We start from the raw sequence: 23,465 nt of genomic DNA, 5'->3' as shown, positions 1-23,465 counted from the left end.
TAATTCAGTGCTTTTAAATACCTTTTTATAGTAATTAACCCTTTATGTTTTAAAAAATGTAGTAAAAATGTGTTAAAAATAATTTTTTTTCCGTTACTATTTTACAGTTGCTTCATTTTTTTAATGAAGGTATCATTTTATCAACTTTTAAAATAATAATAATAAGGAGGAGAACAAGAACAATAATACGTACGCATAAATTACAGTAATGTAATTTAAAGGGGTATGGAAAATCACTATTATACAGTTCTGTATTTCCTTGTTAATCTGTTAAATATTCAGAATACTTCTACATTCAAATAATTTACTCTGCAATCCAAAGCATAGCCCATGAAAAAGCACAGACATAGCTTTCAAAAAATATAGATTACAATTATTGTTTCTTTTTACAACTGTGTATATGCATAGTACAATAGCATCATCACACTTTATATGTTCTACAGACAAGGAAAAACATGTTAACTGACTTTGTGTAGAAATTTGAAATATACTGCAATATATATACAGTTCCACAAACCAATGAATCTGATTTTAAGGTCTGCTGTTATTCCGTATATAAGTTATGTTAAAGTTATTAGCAACATAGTACTATGAACAATTATAAATGATAGGAAACAATTTTAAGACAAATTCATATGGACTAAAAAGAAAAACTGACCAACAAAGTAATACAGAGATCTGAACCCCAGCAGCACTCCTAACATACCTGAGCCAGATAATGATCAGCTGTCAAACAATTAATACCAGACTCAGATGTGCTGGTAGCTGGAATAGAGCCAAGCTGTAGACATGTTATGTGGACATATGTGGACACAGGATACAGGACACAGATAACTCGATGTGCATGTCATAATGCCTGAACTCTAACATTACTGATATCACACTGCTAATGCTTTTACCGATCTCTCCTTTTAGAATTAAATCCATGATGAGTGAGAGAACTGTCAGATTCACAGCCCATCACTTCTTCCTCTGTTTTTTTGTGTTAGTCTTCTTTGTCAGAGATATGAGGAAAATGCATCTGTTGAAAAATCAATTTTAAGACAATAAATTTGAAATTACGTTTGGATCTGCATAGACAAGTAGGCTAAATTTAAAGGGAACCTATTATGCTAATTTCCAATGTTCATAATTTTATTCTTGGGGTCTACTATAATATATTTACATGCTTCAGTGTTGCAGAAACACATTATTTTTCTCATACTGTAAATCTCTACTCACCCTCTGTCTGAAATGCTCTGTTAGAGCTCCTGTGTCTTTAAGCCCCTCCTTCCTGATGAGCCCAGTACGCTCTGATTAGTCAGCTTGCTCACTTGGTTCTGACTAATCAAGCGCCAGAGCGGTTCTGCCAATACACGGCCTCCAGCAGATGCGTTGTGTTGTGTGAGGGCATGCCAAGCTCGCTGGTAGGTGGGCAATAAGGATTGTGTTATGGGATTACATCATCTTGTAACAAAGGAAAAGGGCTGGGGAACTCCAGCCCTCAGGCAGCTGTGAAAAGTGGTTTCTGTGGGAGAGAGTTTCTCCCTCTGGCATATACTTTCAGCTTTCTATCTTACATGCACAAAAAGCTACATAGCACAATAAATGAAAGGGAAAGCATTATATATTCCCTTTATAAGTAGAATATAATGTACAGTTTACATACGTTTACTCATCTAAAATCAACTCAGGCATTTAGAACACAAAGAAATGTGACAAGGCTTTAAATAATATCTATGCATGAACTCCAGTGTGGCACTCAGCTCGCACGCATAGCTGATGTTCAGACAATGATGTTCAGTGTAATGAAAGAAGCATCAGGATGAGGCCACTTGGGTAAGAGCACAGTTGAGTGTTGAGAATGATATGGACTGCCACCATACTGGATGAGGCCCAAAGAGAGGATGTTCCTTTGGAAGGATTGAAAACAACAAAGTTGATTAGATAATTCACAATTCTATTGTTTTCATCCTCTAACATGCCTCAGTCAACACGTAACAGAAATGATCATTTGCAGTTGAGGCAGGTGTGAGCTTAGCACTGATATCTGTATCTGTTAAAAGCTGTGTTAAAGGAGAATTCCACAATTTTTAAGCACAATTTCATCATTAAGATGCAAAAAAGTAGTCTGATACGAAATGTTCCATTGTGGAAAAACTTACAGAGTCAGAGTTGTTCACAGTGGCAGTGAGAAGAACCAGACGTTTAAAGAGTTCAATGCCTCTAATCTCTTACGGAGAATTATTACATGAAATGATTATTAATAAGCGCTAAACTCTATTACATCATGTTTACCACATGCTGTATGCTATAAATTGTAGCGCTCTGAGACTTGCAGTATTACACATTAAAGTACCATGAAGAAGTAAATTTATAAATATTGATACAGTGTTGGTGATATTGCCATATTGATATTTTGAACACAGCTGTAATGGCAAATAACAAATTAATAAACTGAATGAACACAGCGCAGATATTTGAGTACTCTAACCCAGCTTTACCTAAACATTCTGCTCTTCTGTATTACAATAAATACTTCATGAAATATATTTGTTTGGAATACCCACCGAATCTAAACATCTGTCTGACATTCATATAGTTTTATTTAAAAAATTAAACCTTGAGTCTCACCAGTTGCTCAGCTTCAGATGATTTCTGATGAGAAACATCTAAAACAAAACAGACACGAGGTAAATCACCGATTTACTAATGTCACCGATCTCTCCTTTCAGAGTTAAATCCGTGATGAGTGAGAGAACTGTCAGATCCACAGCCCATCGCTTCTTCCTCTGTTTTTTCTCAGTGTTGGTCTTCTTTGTCAGAGATATGAGGAAAATGCATCTGTTGAAAAATCAATTTTAAGACAATAAATTTGAAATTACTTTTGGATCTGCATACACAAGCAGGCTGAATTTAAAGGGGACCTGTTATGCTAATTTCCAATGTTCATAAATTTATTTTTGGGGTCGACTATAATACATTTACATGCTTCAGTGTTCCAGAAAAACATTATTTTTGTCATACTGTAATTGTTTACTCACCCTCTGTCTGAAACGCTCTGTTAGAGCTCCAGTGTCTTTAAGCCCCTCCTTCCTGATGAGCCCAGTATGCTCAGATTAGTTAGCTCGCTCACTTGGCTCTGACTGATCAAGCGCCAGAGCGGTTCCGCCAATACTCGGGCTCCGGTAGATGCGTTGCGTTGTGTGAGGGCGTGCCAAGCTCGCTGGTAGGTGGGCAATAAGGATTGTGTTATGGGATTACATCATCTTGTAACAAAGGAAAAGGGCTCAGGCAGCTGAGAAAAGTGGTTTCTGTGGGAGAGAGTTTCTCCCTCTGGCATATACTTTCAGCTTTCTATCTTACATGCACAAAAAGCTACATAACACAGTAAATAAAAGGGAAAGCATTATATATTCCCTTTATAAGTAGAATATAATGTACAGTATACATAATTTTACTCATCTAAAATCAACTCAGGCATTTAGTACACAAAGAAATGTGACAAGGCTTTAAATAATACCTATGCATGAACTCCAGTGTGGCACTCAGCTCACACGTATAGCTGATGTTCAGACAATGATGTTCAGTGTAATGAAAGAAGCATCAGGATGAGGCCACTTGTGTAAGAGCACAGTTGAGTGTTGAAAATGATATGGACTGCCACCATACTGGATGAGGCCCAAAGAGAGAATGTTCCTTGGGAAGGATTGAAAACAACAAAGTTGCTTAGATAATTCACAATTCTATTGTTTTCATCCTCTAACATGCCAAAGTCAACATGCAACAGAAATGATCATTTGCAGTTGAGGCAGGTGTGAGCTTAGTACTGATATCTGTATCTGTTAAAAGCTGTGTTAAAGGAGAATTACATGATTTTTAAGCACAATTTCATCATTAAGATGCAAAAAAATAGTTTGATACAAAATGTTCCACTGTGGAAAAACTTACAGAGTCAGAGTTGTTCATAGTGGCAGTGACAAGAACCAGGCGTTTGAAGAGTTCAATGCCTCTAATCTCTCTCACAGAGAATTATTACATGAAATGATTATTAATAAGAGCTGAACTCTATTAGATCATGTTTACCACATGCTTTATGCTATAAATTGTAGGGCTCTGAGACTTGCAGTATTACACATTAAAGCACTGTGAAGAAGTAAATTCATAAATATTGATACAGTGTTGGTGATATTGCCATATCGATATTTTGAACACAGCTGTAATGGCAAATGACATATTAATAAATTGAATGAACAAAGCGCAGATATTTGAATACTGTAACCCGGCTTTACCTAAACATTCTGCTCTTCTGTATTACCATAAATACTTCATGAATTATATTTGTTTGAAATACCCACCAAATCTAAACATCTGTCTGACATTCTTATAGTTTCATTTAAAAAATTAAAACTTGAGTCTCACCAGTTGCTCAGCTTCAGATGATTTCTGATGAGAAACATCTAAAACAAAACAGACACATGAGGTAAATGCAGCAAAACAACAACAGTAAGGCATAACAATGAAAAACACAAAACAAACTGGTCATTATATATTACTAATAAATGTAGCCGAGTAAAACATAGATTATTAATCTAAAGCACAGATAATACATTTTAAAAATACTCTAGAAAGTACAAATCCACCAAGACGTTATTAGAGTAAATGTAACTGAGCAAATTAAAATTATTACTACCCTCTCTGAACCACACAGACTGACGGACTATGTTCAGTTTCATTGTTGTATTGTTCAGTGCGCTGACCCTGCTGCGCTGTTGATCAGTGCGCTGACCCTGCTGCACTGTGTTCAGTCTTAGGTTTATTTCTGAGGCAGTCTTTCATTTGGAGCGCGTGCTAAGCGAGATCTGACGCAGCCGCGAGGCGTAAACAGACACGCCGCTTAGCCGCTAGCTAGCGAACTACATACGCTAACCTACCGCTGGTGTCTTCACTCGGCAGATCAACCCAGAAATACAGAAACAAAAGTGTACTCCAGCTGACTGTCAGTGAGGCTGCTTATCTCATTTTGTCACTACTCACCTTTTAAAAGCAGACTCTGACCGCTGCAGTCGGGACTCCAGTCGTAAAACCAGTCTCCACTCCACTCGGTCCAGTCAGTAGTTATCGTTAGTCAGCTACGCAGCTGAAAATGCTCGTTTCTGGGAGCTGAAAGCGTCACCCGGCAGGCGGCGCTGTCTTAGTAAGGAGTGTAAGAGACGGTCTTATCAGGTTTAACACTCGCTAAACAAACTCGATAACTAAACTGCCCGCGGTAGCGACCTGAGAGACCCGCTCAATGTAACGGCTGTAACGGCCGCGTTTGGCTTTAAACGGAGAAACGGCGGAGAGCGCTCGCGCTTCAAAACCGAACGTCCAAGCGGCGGAGTCCCGCGCTCTGATTGGTCTAAACTCCCGCCAGTCTTTTGTTTGTCCTCCCATAGATCTTTTTTTTCTGGCTCGCACGGCTCTGCAGTACTGAATGAACTGTGCTGCTTTGTTTTTGTTTGTTTTTGTAATCTAGACACAGAATAGAAAACTGCAAACCCTTGAAATACATAAGACAGCTGTGCAGCATTATCATACAGCATCACTGGAGGCCATGTCTTAATATATTAAAGTCAAAGTATGAAGTTGGACATTTAAACAAAAATCTGTTTATTATGTAATTTTACGTGGTGAAACAATACAGGTCTTTATATATTACTACTCAAATACATTTGCTTATCATTGTTCGTGTTTTCCAAATACTGGAGATAATCATTTTGAAAGTTATACAAATTAAAAGTCTAACTTTGGGCAGCCCTGATCTGCTTAAGAAAATAAACAGAAGTGTAGATGTTGAAGAGAGTGAACCAAGTGCTTTTTTTGCATTAAGTTTTGGTGGTATGAGATCTCTAAAGTACCCATGTTAGCTGTTAAGTACACTTACTTATTAGTTCAAAGTTGTTTTATCTTGGTTCCTAGCTTGTTGTCTCTGGTTACAGTTGTACATTTGAAAATAGATCAATTGTTTTAATCATAGCATGTTTTCTGCAAATGAGCAAAAGACTGTGGCTGACATTTACTTCCTATTAGTTCAAAGTTGTTTTATCTTGGTTCCTAGCTTGTTGTCTCTGGTTACAATTGTGCATTTGAAAATAGATCAATGTTGTGTTAATCATAGCATGTTTTCTGCAAATGAGCAAAAGGCTGTGACTGACTGTGATTGTAACATTTACCAATGGAGATAAATTAAAAGTTATTCAGCCATGGACCTCAATGATATAAGGAAACGAGTTTAAACATTTTAAGGTAAAGTAAATGGTTTAAGAATTGATTTTTTCTTTTGCTCTTTTGCTACTCTAAACACATTTCTGCAATAATCGAAAAACAAAACATACAAAAAAAGAATCACGAAAGTACAGCAAGTAAAAACTTAGTGAATGTTCTTTTAGTAATATCACACAAAAACCATAACATTACAGCAGGCTGTTTCTTGAGGACATACTTGTTATATTCTCATTATATCTTACATTAGAGAGTGCTGTGGTAATCCTGGTAATCCTCAGTTGTAATTTTCAGTTTGGCAGTACCACAGGAATACCACACTCATACCACAGGACTTTTTGTAATGGACCACTTTTTGGTCTCTGTCTCTTTGGTCTCTTAAGACAGTTAAGTGATGTCTTACATCATGCCCCATCTTAAAGACACACAAAATAATTACTACTTTGTCTTAAGACGTTAACTTTCATGTCTCAAGACAAAGACAGTGTCTTCACTCATACATCTTAAGACGTTCTTGAGATGTCTTGGCATAAGAAAATGTCTTAAGAAAAGACATCTTAAGACACAGTGACAGCTGGGTATGTGATGAGTAATGATTCGAGGTTCCCTCTTTCTACTTTTATTGTCTAATCGGCCAGCATTTTCTGCATGTTGTTTGGGCACGTGTCTGGTGGAGTGTAAACAGCAACCATAAATTAGCAAGTGAAAAAAAGTCTATTTTGATTTCAAGTTGATTTAAGAGGAGGGTCTAAGGCAGAGGTGGTGAACTGCCGGGCCGAACCCCTGCAGGGCCAAAATTCTGCACAGTTTGGTGTTTTTCCTACTCAAACACACGGGTCAACTCAGCTATGAGTCAACTCAGCTAAGTTGACTCATAGCTGAGTAGCTAAGTTTAGTGTGTTAGGAGTAGGAAAATTACTAAACTGTGCTTGAACACCAACAGGACCGCAGTTCACGACCCTTAGCCTAAGGTGTCAACTGTCCAGTCAAAGCCTTTGTATATCAGTACACAGAAATAAATTATACAACTCACTTGATCCGTCTCCTCCATTTAAGCATAACGTCAATGTCTGTAATGCAGTTGTTTAAATAACAGTAGATACAGTTGTATGCAAAATTTTGAGCACCCTTGGCTGTATTATATATTTTGTTGATTTTTTGGAATCAACGATATCTGCAGCACGCTATTTTAAAATTGTGGTATGTGCAAAAGTTTGGACACCTAACTAAAGCTCTATTTGTGCTGGATTAGTTTTACCTGAAGAGGTCCGGTAATGTAATGTGTGCATGATTTGACTGGCCAATTCATACAGGATAAGGGTCTTTGTAATTTCCCCAAATTAATCCAAATAGCCCAGATCAAAGCATCATCTCATGGATGTTTACATTAGCATTGTCCGACAGACGCCACACTTCCGAACAATGACAACAAGATGGGCAGCAAAATGATACATAGACTAGCATTAGTAGTAAAGCAGCTTCATTCAGCTTACCAAATGCTGCCCAACAAGACAGAAAATGTATTTCCTTGCAAGAGCTACTTTGCAGTTCTTTGTCCATCTCTTTGTAATTTGGTCATCACCAAAAGTGTTGTGGATTTCAGTAGTCTCTTCATGAATTTGAGGATTAAGGAATTGGGTCAAGTAGAGCTCCATTTTAGCTGTTAGTCTTGTCTTCAGGTCATAAAATAGAAAATAAAGGTAAGCGTTTTCTATGAAGCTGAAGTCTTATTAGCCAGCTTCTTGTTAAAATTTTTCTGTTCCACCCTAAATAATGCATCAGTTACTGCTGCACCATTAAAGGTGTAATGGGAAAACTGAGACGCCAGAATGTAACTGGTTCACCAGTTAAGGTGGAACAGGAAAATTCGAACAATAAGCTGATGACTTCAGCCTTGTCTGTTTTCCATTTCCTAGTTTTATTATTGCATTACAGAAATGTCGATTCAAGTAGAATTGGTATTACTAAGGGAGAGATTGCCAAATTATAGGAGGTAATTCACTCCAGAATCATTACTGAGCAGGCTTGTAAAAATTACGGACATGGCAGATTTGTACTGGATTCAAATCATGGACCTCGTTGATTATCACTCAAATTACAGCACGTCTCCATGTAATATTAATCCTGCTCGAATAGGGCTTAAGTCAGTACTCCCTTTGGCAGATATCACAGCTTGCAAATGCTTTTTGTAGCCAGCCAGGAGTTTTTCTGTTCTTGTTTTAGGAATATTTACCAACTCTTACTTGTAGAACACTTGCAGTTCTACGGTATTCTTGGGCCATCTTGCATGCACAGCATGTTTAAGACAACCCCAAAACATGATAGATCCACACAAATGCTTGACAGTTGGCAAAGTGTTTTTTCATCAAATGCTTATCCTTTTTTCTTCAAACATACCTTTTGTCATTGTGGCCAATTTGTATTTCATTAGATCCCAGCACTTGTTCCCAAAATATCAAGATGTTGTTTTGCATGCTTCTTATATTACCTTTATGATGAGGTCACAAATGAGGTTTCCTTCTGATGACTCTTCCATGCAGATCTTGTTTGTGCAAGTAATGCTTATAGTAGATTGTTGCACCACCACTCCGGTGTCAGCAAAACCTTCCTGTAGGTCCCTTGCTGTCAAATGGGGTGTTGCTTTGCCTTGCCATCCAGCATACGAGCAGTTCTATCTGAGAGTTTTCTTTCAGACCTTGCATTGATCCACAATTCCACAATTCCCCATAACTGCCATTTTTTAATGACATTTCAGTGGAAATTGCAAACTGGAAGTGATTTGATATATTTTTTATAGCCTTCTCTTGCTTTGAGTGTGTATACCTGCACACAATAATCTGATCATAATCAGGGTTTTAAAATATTTGGTTATACGGAGGTACAAATACATACCTTTTTTCTTTAATTGAGGTGCAGAGTTGGACTTAACCTTTGTACCTTTAAGTCTCTCTCTGTAAATCTCTGTAAAAACAAGATTGAGAAAAGCATTTATAAAATGATATTTACACATGGTTATACTGACACTGTAGAGAAATTCCACCTTTGTAAAGGTGACCAAAAGTTGTTTACCAGTTTGATTGGTTAATCTTGGGCAGAAAGATATGGGAGAAATATAACAATTAAATCAAACTTTTCATCAAGGCAAAATTCTTCAAGGACAAAAAACGGAGGTCGCTGTATAAGAACTGATGTGTTTGGAAGTGATAAGATAGTTTGATATGTTGTATTATATTTTGTTTCCAGCTGCAAATCAAAGCACTGGCCAGCAACATATTCAAAGGAAAAAAAGAGAACTATCCCCAGAGTGTGAGGCAACCTTTTGCTGACACCAGGATAGGTACAAACTTACAAATTTAATGCTGACTTGACATCATTTTCATCTTGAAAGTCCTGTTTTATTAATATTGTACTAATTAATGTATTTGTAATTAATATTTACTCTTCACATTCTGTTAAGGTGAACAGGATATGAACATACGTGTGCTGCAGGTGATGTGCCCTGAAGGCATCAAGGTACTGATCCTTCTCCATTACGCTATGAAAAAGAGAATTCAGGAGTTTATCTTCAGGGAAAACTTTACACTAGATGTTGGAGCATTGCTGTAAGGATTTGATTGTTGAATAATTACTGGATCACAAATAGCACTCCAGTTCATCCCAAAGGTACTTGATAACCCCAGAGAAAGCAGTTCCGCTGCTCCACAGCCCAGTGCTGGTGAGCTTTATTTCCCTCTTGCTGGTGCTTGACCCTGGACATTGTGACCAGTGCTTTTCTATGGAGATTATACAAGCTGTTGTGTGCAGCTCTGAGTGCCTTAAAGTGGTGCAATTCACTAATTAGAATGGGTGTTTGTAAACCTTTGGACATATAGTTTATTAGTTTATATATTACTACATAAAGTATAACTTATTGAATCACTGTTGTGGATTTTTCCTAAAAAATAAATAAATAAATAAAAATTATTTGACCTGCTGAACAAACTTCACTTTATGAGCATATAAATTATGTCAAAAATGTTCAGACTAGTGAACTAATATTGAACTAAAAGGTTATTGTCACAGAGAAAAATATTTGTCTTAATTTCTCCTCCATGCAGTACAGTGTTCCAGTGATAAAGTATGACAGGAATGGCTTTCGACCCCGTTTCCGACAGCTAGTTTTCACTCAGATAGCTGCTTACTTGGTGGAGGAGGCTAAAATCAAACAAAGAGTGGATTACAGATCACTGAAAGGTAACCATACTGATTAACAAATTATAACTAGCACTGTTATGTTTTTTCTATGGCGCCAAGTATAATTTCGTATCTGTAAAGACATGGATCACTGTGAACTTGTGCAACGTACTGTAAGATTCACTATTAATCCTATTTCATGAAGGTTTTATCTTTGTTTGGCCCCATCAGTATCAAATAATTTTTATACCAGAATGTTAGTGAAAATTATATGTCCAGTGTGTTATTATTACTTTTACACATACATAGATCAATGTTACATTTATCTCGCAGCCTGCTATCATTAGCATATTGATTGTAATTTTATGCATTGTCGCATTGTCATATTGATGGTAATTTTATAAGTAAACATTGTTTTAACAGCCAGACTTTAGTGCTACAATATCTTGAGAGCCATCAACCTCAATCTTTCAGGTGTATCTGTCAGCAACCTGAGCGACAACTTCCTAATTCTCCATGTCATGTGTGAAGATATTAAGCAAAAAGTAAGCAAACCACTATGTGTTTGGAAAATGATACTTTTTTTAGTCTCATCCAACTATAGAGCAGAAATAGTGCCAGTTTTTGTAAAAGTACATTCTCAACATAAAAAAATGTCACATTGTCTCAATTCAAAGTCCTTTTGGTACCCAAATTTGTTTTAACTAACTTAGCTTTGGTCCCAGTTCAAAAAGTTAAACCTGAGCCAAACATTTGTTCCAATTTACAGTGTTAAAGTTGAACTGAGGTTGATCTTGTTCTGATCTCAGAATGGTCGCTTTTGTCTTTCAGGGTGACCTGGTCCTTCAGTGCAACTACATTTTTGAGGCTTTGACCAAACTGTGTTCAGTGACAAAAAACCACAACCTTGTAAGAGTGGTTCATGGGAGGTGAGCAGTTTTCTCAGAAAATATTGTAACATTTGAAAACCACTCAGAATAACATAAAGCCATCATGGCGAGACTGAGGTAATGGTATTTATTAAGTTTATTTATGCAGTTTTGTACAGTATTGGTAGTGAATTTATGTCTTTATCTTGATCCTGTATATTTTGCAGTGTGAGGTTTGACATCCAGCCTGGCAAAGAGGGGGTGATAGATTTCAAGAGCAGCAGTGAATCCATGGTGTACAGGGCGAAGAATGGACATCTAATGGTGGTGAGCGTGTACTACAAATGCGTTTATACATTGGTCTTTTCTTTCCCTAAGGTTGTTATGCCAAATCCAGAGTCATATTTACAGTATATTCTGCTTTTGAAGAACATACACTCAGGTCCATAAATATTTGGATGTCGAAAACATCGTTGTTATTTTAGCCATTTACCACAGCCTATTGAAGTTGAAATTAAATAATATGGAAGCTAGGAATGATCAAAAAATGTGTTAATTGCTGGACTCAAAAAGAAAAGATTTGTCTAGATGTGGCAAACAATAAAAACAGCTGACAGCAAAAATGGTAAAAAAATAGTAAACTTATATAGTCACTGTAACTGAAGCTTACTACAACAGAAAATAATAGCCATGCAAACAAAACATGTCTTAACAGAAACCTGAATTGTATGGGTGAGAAGGAACCTTCCCAAAGTGTATTTCCTGTGCCAGGCTTAAATAGTCAAAGTCAAGTCAAGTCAAAATTTATTTATATAGCGCCTTTTACAACAGATGTTGTCACAAAGCAGCTTTACAAAGAATCTGATAATAAAAATAAGCCCCACTCCTTCCCACAATCAAAAAATAAAGTAAAATTACAAATGTAACTAGTGTATTTGAAACCAATGAAACTACAAAGCAACAAAAAAATGAGATTTTTGGAAATTAAAGAAGGATAGGGCAGTCAGGGCCCAATATACTAAGCCATTTGCACCAGTTTTAGACCCAATTCAGACGCATTCTGCCCATGTGTTGTGTACAAAACTGGCACACAAGCCTAAACGCACAGTTTCTGTGGCAAGTGCGGCTGATTGCACATTTCCAAAACAGTTGGGATGCTGTGCAAAATGTAAGTAAAAACAAAATGCAATGATGTGCAAATCATTAAACCCTGTATTTTATTGAAAATAGTACAAAGATGTTAGTTCAAATGTTGAAATTGAGAAATTGTATTGTTTTTTGAAAAATATATGCCCGTTTTGAATTTGATGCCAACATACATACATACATACATACATCATCTAAACCGCTTATCCTTCTGGGTCACGGTGGGGTGCTGGAGCCTAACCCAGCTGTCATTGGGCGGAAGGCAGGATATTGATACCAACAACATGTTTTAAAAAAGTTGGAACGGGTCAACAAAAGGCTGGTAATGTTGTGTAATGCTAAAAAAACTGGTAGTTAATTGGCAACAGGTCAGTAACATGACTGAATAAAAAGATCATCCGAGAGAGTCTTTCAGAAGTAAAGATGATGAGAGGTTCACCACTCCGTGAAATACTGCATGAGCAAATAGTGCAACAATTCAAGTATAACATTTCTCAATGTAAATTAACAAAGAATTTTTGCTTTTCATCATCTACAGTACATAATAACATAAAATGATTAATAGAATCTGGAGAAATCTCTGTACACAAGGGACAAGACCAAAAAACAGTATTCGCTGGCCGTGATCTTTGGGCCTTCAGACGGCACTGCATTAAAAACAGACATGATTCTGTAGTAGAAATCACAGCATGGGCTCAAGAACACTTCTGAAAACCACTGTCTATGAAAACAGTTTGTTGCTGCATCCACAAATGCAAGTTAAAACTCTAAAATGCAAAGAAGAAAGCATATATAAACAGGATCCAGGAGCACCACCACCTTTTCTGGGCCTTAGCTCATTTAAAATGGACTGAGGGGAAGTGGGAAAAGTGTCCTGTGGTCCGGTGAATCAGCATTTGAAATTCTTTTTGGAAATCATGGACGCTACATCCTCCGGGCTAAAGACCACCCAGTTTGTTATCAGTTCACAGTTCAAAAGCCAGTATTCATGATGATATAGGGGTGCATTAAAAATTATATTAAAAATTAAATAAAAACATATTTTTCTCTGGCCCACGTATTTGTTGAGATTTTCTAACATGGCCCTTTAACTCGTTGAGTTTGACACCCATGGTTTAGCCCATGCCACCTCACTGAGGGCATGGCTGATCAAGTCGTGGATGAAAATTTCTTGAAAATTGCAAAATTTCTGTACTCCATAAGATTTTATAATAATTAATTTTCAATTAATACCGATTTCAGCTTCTAGTTTAACTACGTAATTAATGCTGATGTCTTAAATGGGCTGAGCTGACTTTCAGTATAAAACAGCAAAAGGAATAATATTTCACTTTCAAGTCATTTAATGCTAATAAATAAACAAAATGTGTTAACTTTATTGAGGGATGTCAACGCATTACATCTATTATTATTGTTATTGTTGTTGTTGTTGTTGTTTTGTTGTTGCTGTTTTTACATTTGCTTATTTATATAAAATGTTTTTATGCAGTATCCCCACAGTTTCATCACACATAAGGTTATTTTTAAGCTACAAAAAGCTTTGAAAAGATCATATATTTTAGCAGTTGTTAATAATCTCTTTCAGTATACAGTTATATACATAAAAAGAAAGAAACACTGGACTCATGACCTGCGAATGCAGAAGCCCTAAAGGACTAAAAAGCCTATTGAAAAATCCTATTAATTAGTTTTCATTTTTAATTATGGGCCTATTGTATGGTTTCAAGCGTCTTTAAATTGCCTATTCAGCTTGTAGTCGCCACAAAACTGCAGTTTTCGCCCTGTGATATGAGTTCATTGTCTGAGGATAAAAACACTGCAAAAGAAAAACATGCCATCTGCACACGGCAAAATTCATGAAACAACTCACAGATGTATTTGTGCAGGGACGTGGAAAAGTGTTTTAAGTTGTGGGTGCTGAAATTTTAAGCATCAGTGTCGTCACCGATGGCTTCACGCAAGATGATTTGCCTTATTTATTTATTTATTTATTTATGTATGTATGTATGTATGTATGTATTAAAATGGTGCTACAATGAGGCCAGAGATAATAATATATAAATACAACCTAACTGACACATCAAATCGCCGACGCACATCATCTTTCTGCTTTCTCATTCTGAACGAACTTTGTGCAAATGAACTGAGCGGGGATTAATCAGATTGTTGATATGTGGAGCGGTAATCTTGTGTCACAGCCACAGGCACGCAGTGGGATTTAACACTGAAACACACACAGGGAAATATAACGGTTGGCTGTAATGCAGTTGTCAGCGCAGGCGTCTATTAGCTGACGTAACAGATCTGGCGGTTGGCGCTTTCCTCCGAGCGCGTTCGGCTGTCCAGTGACGTTGCGTGAGCGGCAGTTCGAAAAGAAGCGGTGGTTGGTTTCACAGGTCTCGGAGGAAGCCTATGTTAGCCTTCACCCTCCTAGCGTTGATAGCATCGTGTGATTGGGGGAGTCCTAACTAGCGGGTGGAATTGGAAACGGGGAGATAACTGGGTAAAAACCCCCCCCCCCCAAAAAAAAAAAAATGAATATAAGACTGCTTTAGGGTTCAGAACTGGCCTGTAACGTTGCATAGACGTTCTCTCTTTGAACCACAACCTACGTATGTTCGAGCGATGTGGCCAGCTTTCGGCTCACTGCAATGAAAATGATGTCCGCTAAATATGAAAATTCAAACTTAACTCTAAAACAAGCACACACGGGTCTCTTCTATGCTCAAACTATTACTGAGTTCAGAACATTTTATCAATACTCATATTTTATCAGTGTCAGTCCTGAAATCAAGAACTCCTTCAGCACCTCCACGCATGTCCCTGAGTGTGTGAAGACGCAGCGCAAAATATGTCGTTGTGACGTGATGTGGCAGCAATGTGCACGCAGCCCAACTTTACACAACCCCGTTTTATTAAGACCGATATCTCATCATCACTGGTATTTCAGTTTCTCTTTTGTCTCTTTTTGTTGACTGCTCCATTACTTCACAGTGCCGTTTAAACTCCTCAGCAGTGTGCGTTTAGTGAGCGAGGCGGCGCCCAAAAAAGCGTGAAACTAAAGCCGATGCCTTTAGTAAATCGAACGTTAAATTCAGGCGCATTGTGGACGCATTTTGTGGTCACATAATGGCACGTTCTGCACTGCGGATGTGCTCGTTCGTATCTGGACCTCTGTGCTGGCCTTACAGACAGGAGATAACGCTCAGATTTTGCCTCAGTACAGTAATAGTACACTGTAAACTTTCTAAACAGCCGCTCATGCAATATTTCTTCTGGAACGAAGGATCTTAGGGAGTGTGTTACTTCTCTGGTGAAAATACCTACTCTTCTTTTCTGAGAAGACTTTACGTATGTTGGAATGTTGCTGTGAGCAATGTGTGCACCTTATAGTAGCTGAAATCACTAATTAAAATGGGTGTTTGTACTTTTAGATCTACAATGCATACAAAGTAATTACCAAAGTATACTTTTTTTCTTTTAGGCATACAGTATATAGAACGTGTAATTGCCAAATTATACTTTTTTTCTTTTTCAAATTGCAGGAATCTGCTGCTAAATCTTGATGACCTCTGCCTACTGGACTATTGACCACAACATAAACCAACTGGATCAGTAGACAGACTAGTACATTTTGAGTCACAAGCATTTTGGATGCATTCTGGAAATCTCTAGATTTCATCTCAGATCCACTGAACATGAAGTATCACATATAGCTTCAAACTTGTACAAATAAACATTAAATTATGAATTGCCCTACAGTACAATTAGCTTTCCATTGTTTAGCAAAACAGTGTTACAGTGTTTTCTATCCATACAGTCCACTAGTCATGGTGAGCTATATATATATATATATATATATATATATATATATATAGCCATTATCATTTCAGCTGTATATATATATAAAAGTTGCTTCATCATCACATTTTTAGGCTGCTTTGAAATGAAAGCACTTAGTAAAGACAGCTAAAAAGGTTGTGAAAAAAAAATGTCCTTGTGGTTAATTAGCTCAATCTCACATTGGAAACATGAGAAAAAATCTGAGCTTTAATTGAATTAAATTTAGTCAAAGACAAACAAAAACCCTCATCAAAAGACTGGTATGTTTTAATATGTAACATATTAAAACTAAACCATGTGACTGTTGGCATTTCTTGGCTTACCTGCATTTACTATGTAGTGCAACCTTCCTTTGTCAGTGTAACAGCAATGAGTCTTCTCCTGTAATGCTTGAATAGTTTGGAGAATACGGAGCAAAGAATTTGAGGCCGCTCCTCAAGTCAGAATATCTCCAGATCCTCCATAATTTTAGTTTTGAGTCTTGATGATGCCAAAATGCTGCTGTCTTCTGCAAATCTCCAGCCGTGATCCTTTGAGAAATTTTTGCCTCCCTAACCATTGTCCATCATGGCATAAGGGCAAAGTACATTTGCGTCCTCTTCCAGGCAGTTTCTCTAAAGCTCTGGTTGTTTTATACTTCGTAATTATTACCCTAACAATGGATATGGGCATTTCAGCTGTTTTTATCACCCTTACCTTATTACCTGGTCACCACATTTTTATCTTATTGAATTTGTGTGTTCTCTCATTTTGTGTCTATCTCTATTTTTGTGTTCTGTCATGTTGATGAATGACTATAGGAATCCTGCACCTGGGAATGTGTCACCTCACATTTAATCCCCATTGAAACAAGTCATAATGGATGAGTTCCTGAATACTGAGGTGGACTTACAAAAAAGGAAAATTTATCTGGGAACATGTTTCATTTACATGTTGAAAAAATGAAGAATTTCTAGGGCTGCCAATAATTGTGATGTGTATTTTTTATATATTTTAGATATGAACACTTCTTATGAATCCTGTATTCATAATGCTCTATGAATGCATTTACAAGGCATTATATGGCATACATCACACCTTATAATACCTAGCATAATGTTGTGTAATTGATCCTAGGTATAATTATATGCATAAAACTTTATAAAGAAAGAGAATATGACTTTATAAAGTAAGGTTCCATAATGGATTATAATATCTGGTTAGTTACCAGTTAGCAAAAAATAAATTGTCAAATTCACACTACATATAAAAGTTATGTTTTTTAGTCTGTGTCACAAAGAGCTGCTTCATTTTAGCTAAGTTATTAACAACTGTTCTGATGGATCTGGGTGTTATAAAATATACCAGGCAATGCATTAGGAAACCTGATGTTTTGAAGTAATTTTCTCTTGCTATACATATATGTATATACACTTAGGAGGAATTATACAAGATTATTCTAAGTAGATTTTTCATATTGTCAATGTAAGATTGAGTTGATTAACCACTAAAACATTTTCCTTAACTTCTTTTAAACTTATCAAAGGCGCCAGTAATTATGAAGCTGACTGTATGATACATGTGGCTATTATATCAGACTGCAATACTACTATTTTATTGCCCCATGAAAGAATTTGCTTGCAGCATTTGTTGCAGTTAAAACATTGAATGATTGTGCCTCTGTGGCAGGGCAAAGTGAGAGGAAATAGCTGAAAGCATAATCTGCAGGCCTCAGTTCAGTAGTCAGAGAGAAGAGAGATACAACATTGTGGATGACTTGGGGTTATATAAAACATTCTGTGTTATTTAAAAAAAAAAAACTGCAACCTGTGACCTTTTCATGAAATTTACATAAATTCAGGTCAATCTGTTGCATCACCCACATTTCCATGCTAACAACCATAAAATCATTCCACAGGCCCATGAAAGCTGCAGGATTGTAGTATTCATTTGATGATTGCAAGGTATATGCTGTACTTATGCAGCAAATAAGGTTTTGTTTTAATGTCACAGTATAAATAGTATACAAACATTAATTCTGGTGTGAAATGCAAATTAAAAACAGAAAGCAGTGATTTGCAATTCTCCTTTGACCTGTTTTTAAACGAAAACGGGAAAAAGCCAAAATGTGTAATGTTTAACTTGATTGACTTCATCATTTTTTGTAAATAAGTGCTGATTCTGAAATTTATGCATGTTCCAAAAAAAAAAAAATCGGGACATTTGGCCAATTTAAGACTAGGAACTTAAAAAAAATATCTTAAATGGGTAATGCATGGGTATGAAAGGAACTTCCAGCATTCAAGAAAACCCTAGTACTTTGTGAGCAAAGGTCAAAGAATGTATCAGCAGATAATCCAACAGTTTAAGAAAAACATTCCTCAAAAAGTGATTGCAAGAGTTTTAGGTGTCTCACCCACTTCAGTGCATAATGCCACCAAAAGATTCAGGCAATCTGAAAAAAATCATAAAAGGCAAGGCTGAAAACTACAGCTAATTGCTTGTTACCTTCAATCACTCAGCTGGCATTAAAAACAGCATGCTTCTATGATCACCACATTGGCTCAGGAACACTTTGACAAACCGTCCTCAATAAACAGTGAAGATGTACAATAAACAGTGAAGTACTAAGCACAGCAAAAGCCGTATATCGACAATGTCCTATGGACTGATGCACAGTGGAAATGTGGTCTGATGAGTCAGCCTTTCAGTTTACAGAAATAATGTTTTCAATTTAACGCAGGTCAAACAGAATTTACTAATTACTGCTTTCTGTTTTATTAGCATTGCACATACTGTCCTAAATAGTCTGGAATTGAGGTTTGTTTTTGTTTTGTTTTGTATTTTACTCTGCTTGTATGTTACTGTAAAACGTCAGTGTCTCTTAAATTCTATTTTACTGTGCTTATACTGTTAAGAATATGTAATTATCTTGGTAAATACAGTCAAGAGTTTGGATACACCTACTTATGGAACAGGTTATCTTTTCTTGTTTTTCTTTTGTTTAAACATTTTTCAAATGTTAGAATAACAACGAAGACAAGAAGATAGTGAAACACTCACCTGGAATTATTCCAGTATGAAATATTGGCCTTCTAGCAAAGAAGGCTATGTAGACCCTGCTACCCATGCTGAAATGCATTTACCTAGGATGACATAGTGATTGTGGTTCCAACTTAGCTCTATTTCTTCAACTCTGAATTTAACTAAATTCAAAATTTAGTTAAATTTAAATTTAAAGTCCTAAATGAAAAGTGCTTTTTTAAAATAAGTTTAACATTTTTGTTTGTTTTGGACATAAATTCATACATATGCATCAATTTGATATTTATATTTGTTTTAGAAAACAAAGTTTTAGGCATATGCTTTTAGATCAAAATGCTTTTACAATTATATGATCAGGTGTGTCCAAACTTGACTGACATCATATGTGTACAAATAGGATAGGATCTGGACCTAAGGGGTTCAGCACCCACTGAGAAGGGGGGATCTACAAAGAATAATAAAAAAAAAGACACTTTGAAATTCCTCACATTTAAATTGTGCTTGTTGGTACATAATTTCTCTTCGTATCAGGATTTATGCAATGTTAGCGGATATGGAAGGTATAAAGACGTATGAATTAATCATGATTCAAGTGTATCAAAGTATAATCAGGAAAAAAAAATGGATGCACTGTAGTCAATGTGGGCAGCACAGGTTCTATTATTTACAACTTACAAGTTTCCTCTTGAAATTTTAGCTGTTTTGTTTTGGTTACCTATTCACTTTCTGAACTGGTGATTGATTGGTCTCTTTTTGTGCTTGCAGTTTTCCTTGATGCCTCCTGGTCTGCACAATCAATTATATTTATCAAGAAAATTTATAATGAAAATATGAAAGGGTGTCACTGACATCTGTAATTACATCTGTAATTATCTACAAATGTGATAATTATGCTATTTTAACATGAATGGTTGTACAGAAATCAGAAACCATTACAGAACCAAAAATCCTGGGGTTGGAGTTGGATCCACATCCAGATCCTCCCATCATGATTCTATTGGACCAGTGGAGCAGTCAAACTTGATCCATTTCTTCCCATGAAAAGTGCTTTTGTTCTGATTGAAAGTATTATATTATTTAGCTGCATGGAGTGGATGACCGCCAGGGCTGCACTTACTGAGTGGATGTTGACCTGCATTTGCAGCTCAGACAGAGAGGTTGTATACCCAGTGAGTCACATATAACCCCTGGATCTGGAACTTCCTGCGCACTCCGAGTGACCAGGAAACCTGGCGGTCATCCACTACTCACATAACCACAGTTACATTCATGACTCTTGTCATGTTTCATATCTCCTGACTGATAGAGCGGTGCTTACTGAGTGGATGACTTTTGCCCACGCCATCATGAGGAGTGCCTCAGATATGCAGCCCATGATGTGGTCAGGTCAGGTCAGATGATGCTGCCATGTTGACATTATAGAATCAAGAAAAAGTGCAGAGCATAGACCATGTGACTGTTGCACAGATCAATAATAGAAACTCCCTTGATGGAGTGTCCAGTAGCAGGTGTGGGCAATAAATGGTTTGCAGCTGTGTAAGCCAGCTCAATCACCTCTATCAGCCAGCGTGAAAGATGCTGCTCTGAAAGTGGAGAGCCCTGTTTAGCTTCACAAAAGCATATAAATAGCTAGTTTGTCTTCCACGCCTTTGCACAGACGTAGCACTTCAGCAATCTGATATGAGCTGTCTCCTGGGGTCTGACTAGGTTGTGTATGCCTACAGGCTAATGGACTAGTTAATAAAACCAAGACTGAGAACTTTTGGCAGGAAAGTCAGGTTTGGCATCAATGTCCAATCACATCATCTAGACCTCCCAGATAACTGGAGAAACCCTGAGCCATAGCTGGAGAAATTCTGGTCGTGGATGCTATACCTGGCCTCCTAGCTGAGAGAGAAGGTCCTTCCATACAGGTAGTTCCCACAGAATGTCCTGTAATAAACACAGAAGTAGAGGAAACCATGGTTGTCTTGGCCACCGTGGCGCTACCAAGAGGACCCAATATTCTCTCTACACTCTGCCTAGGAGAGCTGGAATGAGAGGCAGTGGGAGAAAAGCAGCCACCTTGGCCAGTCGTGGGCCAGAGTGTTCTGACTCAATGGTCTATTTTGGTCCTGTTCTGAAAAACCACAGCTGACAGTGAGTCATATCTGATGAAGCTAACAGTTCCATATGTGCCTGTCCATATCTGCCCCAAATCATATTGACCATGTCTTGGTGACATCTCCATTGGCCTGGGCTCAGTATGTGCCACAAGAGTGCATCTGTTGTCAGGTTGGTCAGACCTGCTAGGTGAGCAGAAATCAACAACAGGAATGGGTCTGCCCATGTCCACGGGTCCTGAGCCAGGCTCAACAGTGTCCAAGATCTGGTGCTGCCGTAATGGTTCACATGGTAGACTGTGATGATGTAAGGTAAGCCTTACACATCACAACATAAAGACTGATTGTATATACTTACCAGTACTTACCTGTGGACTGATCATCCTTACCTTTAAGGACCAAAAGAGAACTGAATGGGTTCACCTGAGTTTTACTTACCTGGGTGAGTCCATCCTCTGTAGAAGAGGAGGGAAGAACAGAGCCTGCAAGAGAGGAAATTGTTTAATAAGCGTACACAGAATTGTAAATGCATGTTAATGACGTCATGAATGTGAACAGTAAGTAGACAATATAACTTATAAGTACTGTTGCATGTAAATATAGTTAAATATTTGAGCTTTTGTTTTAACCCAGGCCAGTAATGGTTTATTCTAGGAGAGGGGCACCCCGTATATAAGCAGCATTACTGGGGGTACAGGGGAATTCTTTCAGCTCGGTAGTTGACTGAATGTAACGAATGTCTGATCTATATGACTTTGCAGTCATTAATCTGTCATTTAGTTGTAGAGACTGTTATGTTTGTTTTGTTTTTCGTTTTGAGTGTGTGCGTGTGTAAATATGTATATAGCTGTAAGTATTGGTGTGTAAATAAGATGACGGGGAGAAGAACTCCTGTGAAAGCCCAACTCTTTTCTAGTTCCTCAGACCATTTGCCCGACATTACGCGTAAAGTGTGCCCCACTATTACAGCATACTGCCGGGTCGAGGGACACGCTTTATCACATAGACATTATCCAAAGACACAAGCATATGTCTGCCCTGGAGGTTTGAAAAAAAATACTCCAAGGCGAGGTTCACCTCTTGCAGCTCGAGGTTGTTGATATGTTCCTGACCACTTGCTCTGAACCCACCTATGCGCCATACTGCAACCCATTCTGTGGTATATCCATCAGTTGTCACTACCTCTCTGCCTGCAGACGGGTGACCAATTATCACCCCGGACATGAGGAACTATAAGAGCTGTCTTGGTCTGAGAGCAATCAGACACTCACATGAAATATGGACTAATCTCTATCTGTGGTGCAGCGAGTCCAGCTGAAGAGACATCAGCCACATCTGAAAACATCTCGTATAGAGCTTCCCAAATGCAATGACCTGTGCTGCAGCTGTTAGGAAACCTTGAAGCTGCAGCAGTGTCAAGTACTGTAGCCTGGCTCCCTGCCTCAGGTGGCTAATGAGTAGCAGAATCTTCTGGGCTCAGAACATGTGAAGTGAAGGCATCATCATTTGGAAGTTCAGCACTGTCCAATAAACTGTGTTATCTGTGATGACTTGGCACTGTGGACTTGCTGGGGGTAAGCAGACGTTCCCATGCGGCAAAGGGGTGAGACACTCAAGGGATCCCCAGCGTTGACAATTCGAAGAGCAAAGATTGGCGTTCTAGAGCTTCCATTATTGTAGAGCTGAAAACATGGCCTGGAACATCACCCAATTGTGCTCTCTTGGACTCCTGGCTACGGATGGCTGTAGCATCACCAGGGATCAAACTCGCGATCTCCTGATGATAGGGCCAACGCTTAGACGGTTGCGCCACTCGGAAGCCCTGAAGGGCAATGTTTAAGAGTTCACTGGTTACTTCATCAGTGTAAGACCCTGCAAAGACGAATGCAGGACCAACAGCAAAGGGGGAGGAAAGTTAACAATCCTGGCCATTCTGGAAGCCATATAATGTGCCCTGGAAAAAAGCTCATCTACATTCCGCATTGGGGCAACCTGGGTCTGGGCGTAGCATCTTAGAGGTGACACAGGCATCCAATGCCGACGTTGAAGCAAGGCCATGTGAAGC

General features: G+C 37.8%; 1 protein-coding gene and 1 long non-coding RNA gene across 2 annotated transcripts in view; one reads left to right on the top strand and one right to left on the bottom strand.

The window, feature by feature from the left end:
* The window catches only part of myo1hb (myosin IHb), an 87,221-nt gene extending 70,957 nt beyond the window's left edge, over positions 1-16,264 (top strand). Inside the window, exons 26-32 of the mRNA XM_036562949.1 lie at positions 9,487-9,580; positions 9,701-9,756; positions 10,341-10,476; positions 10,891-10,961; positions 11,248-11,345; positions 11,513-11,612; positions 15,977-16,264. Coding sequence (XP_036418842.1) covers positions 9,487-9,580; positions 9,701-9,756; positions 10,341-10,476; positions 10,891-10,961; positions 11,248-11,345; positions 11,513-11,612; positions 15,977-15,997 — 576 coding nt within the window. The 3' untranslated portion in view covers positions 15,998-16,264. The remainder of the gene's footprint in view (positions 1-9,486; positions 9,581-9,700; positions 9,757-10,340; positions 10,477-10,890; positions 10,962-11,247; positions 11,346-11,512; positions 11,613-15,976) is intronic.
* LOC118802412 lies at positions 150-5,126 on the bottom strand. The gene is made up of 4 exons (XR_005006664.1): positions 5,017-5,126; positions 4,402-4,439; positions 1,222-1,892; positions 150-1,021 (listed from the first exon to the last, which is right to left on the bottom strand). It is a non-coding gene; the product is annotated as an uncharacterized LOC118802412 (long non-coding RNA).
* Positions 16,265-23,465: the final 7,201 nt, after the last annotated feature.

Source organism: Colossoma macropomum, unplaced genomic scaffold (assembly GCF_904425465.1).
Source record: "Colossoma macropomum unplaced genomic scaffold, Colossoma_macropomum, whole genome shotgun sequence".
NCBI lineage: Eukaryota > Metazoa > Chordata > Actinopteri > Characiformes > Serrasalmidae > Colossoma > Colossoma macropomum.
The sequence above is the reverse complement of the archived record's forward strand: the minus strand, read 5'-3'. Positions and strand labels throughout refer to the sequence as shown.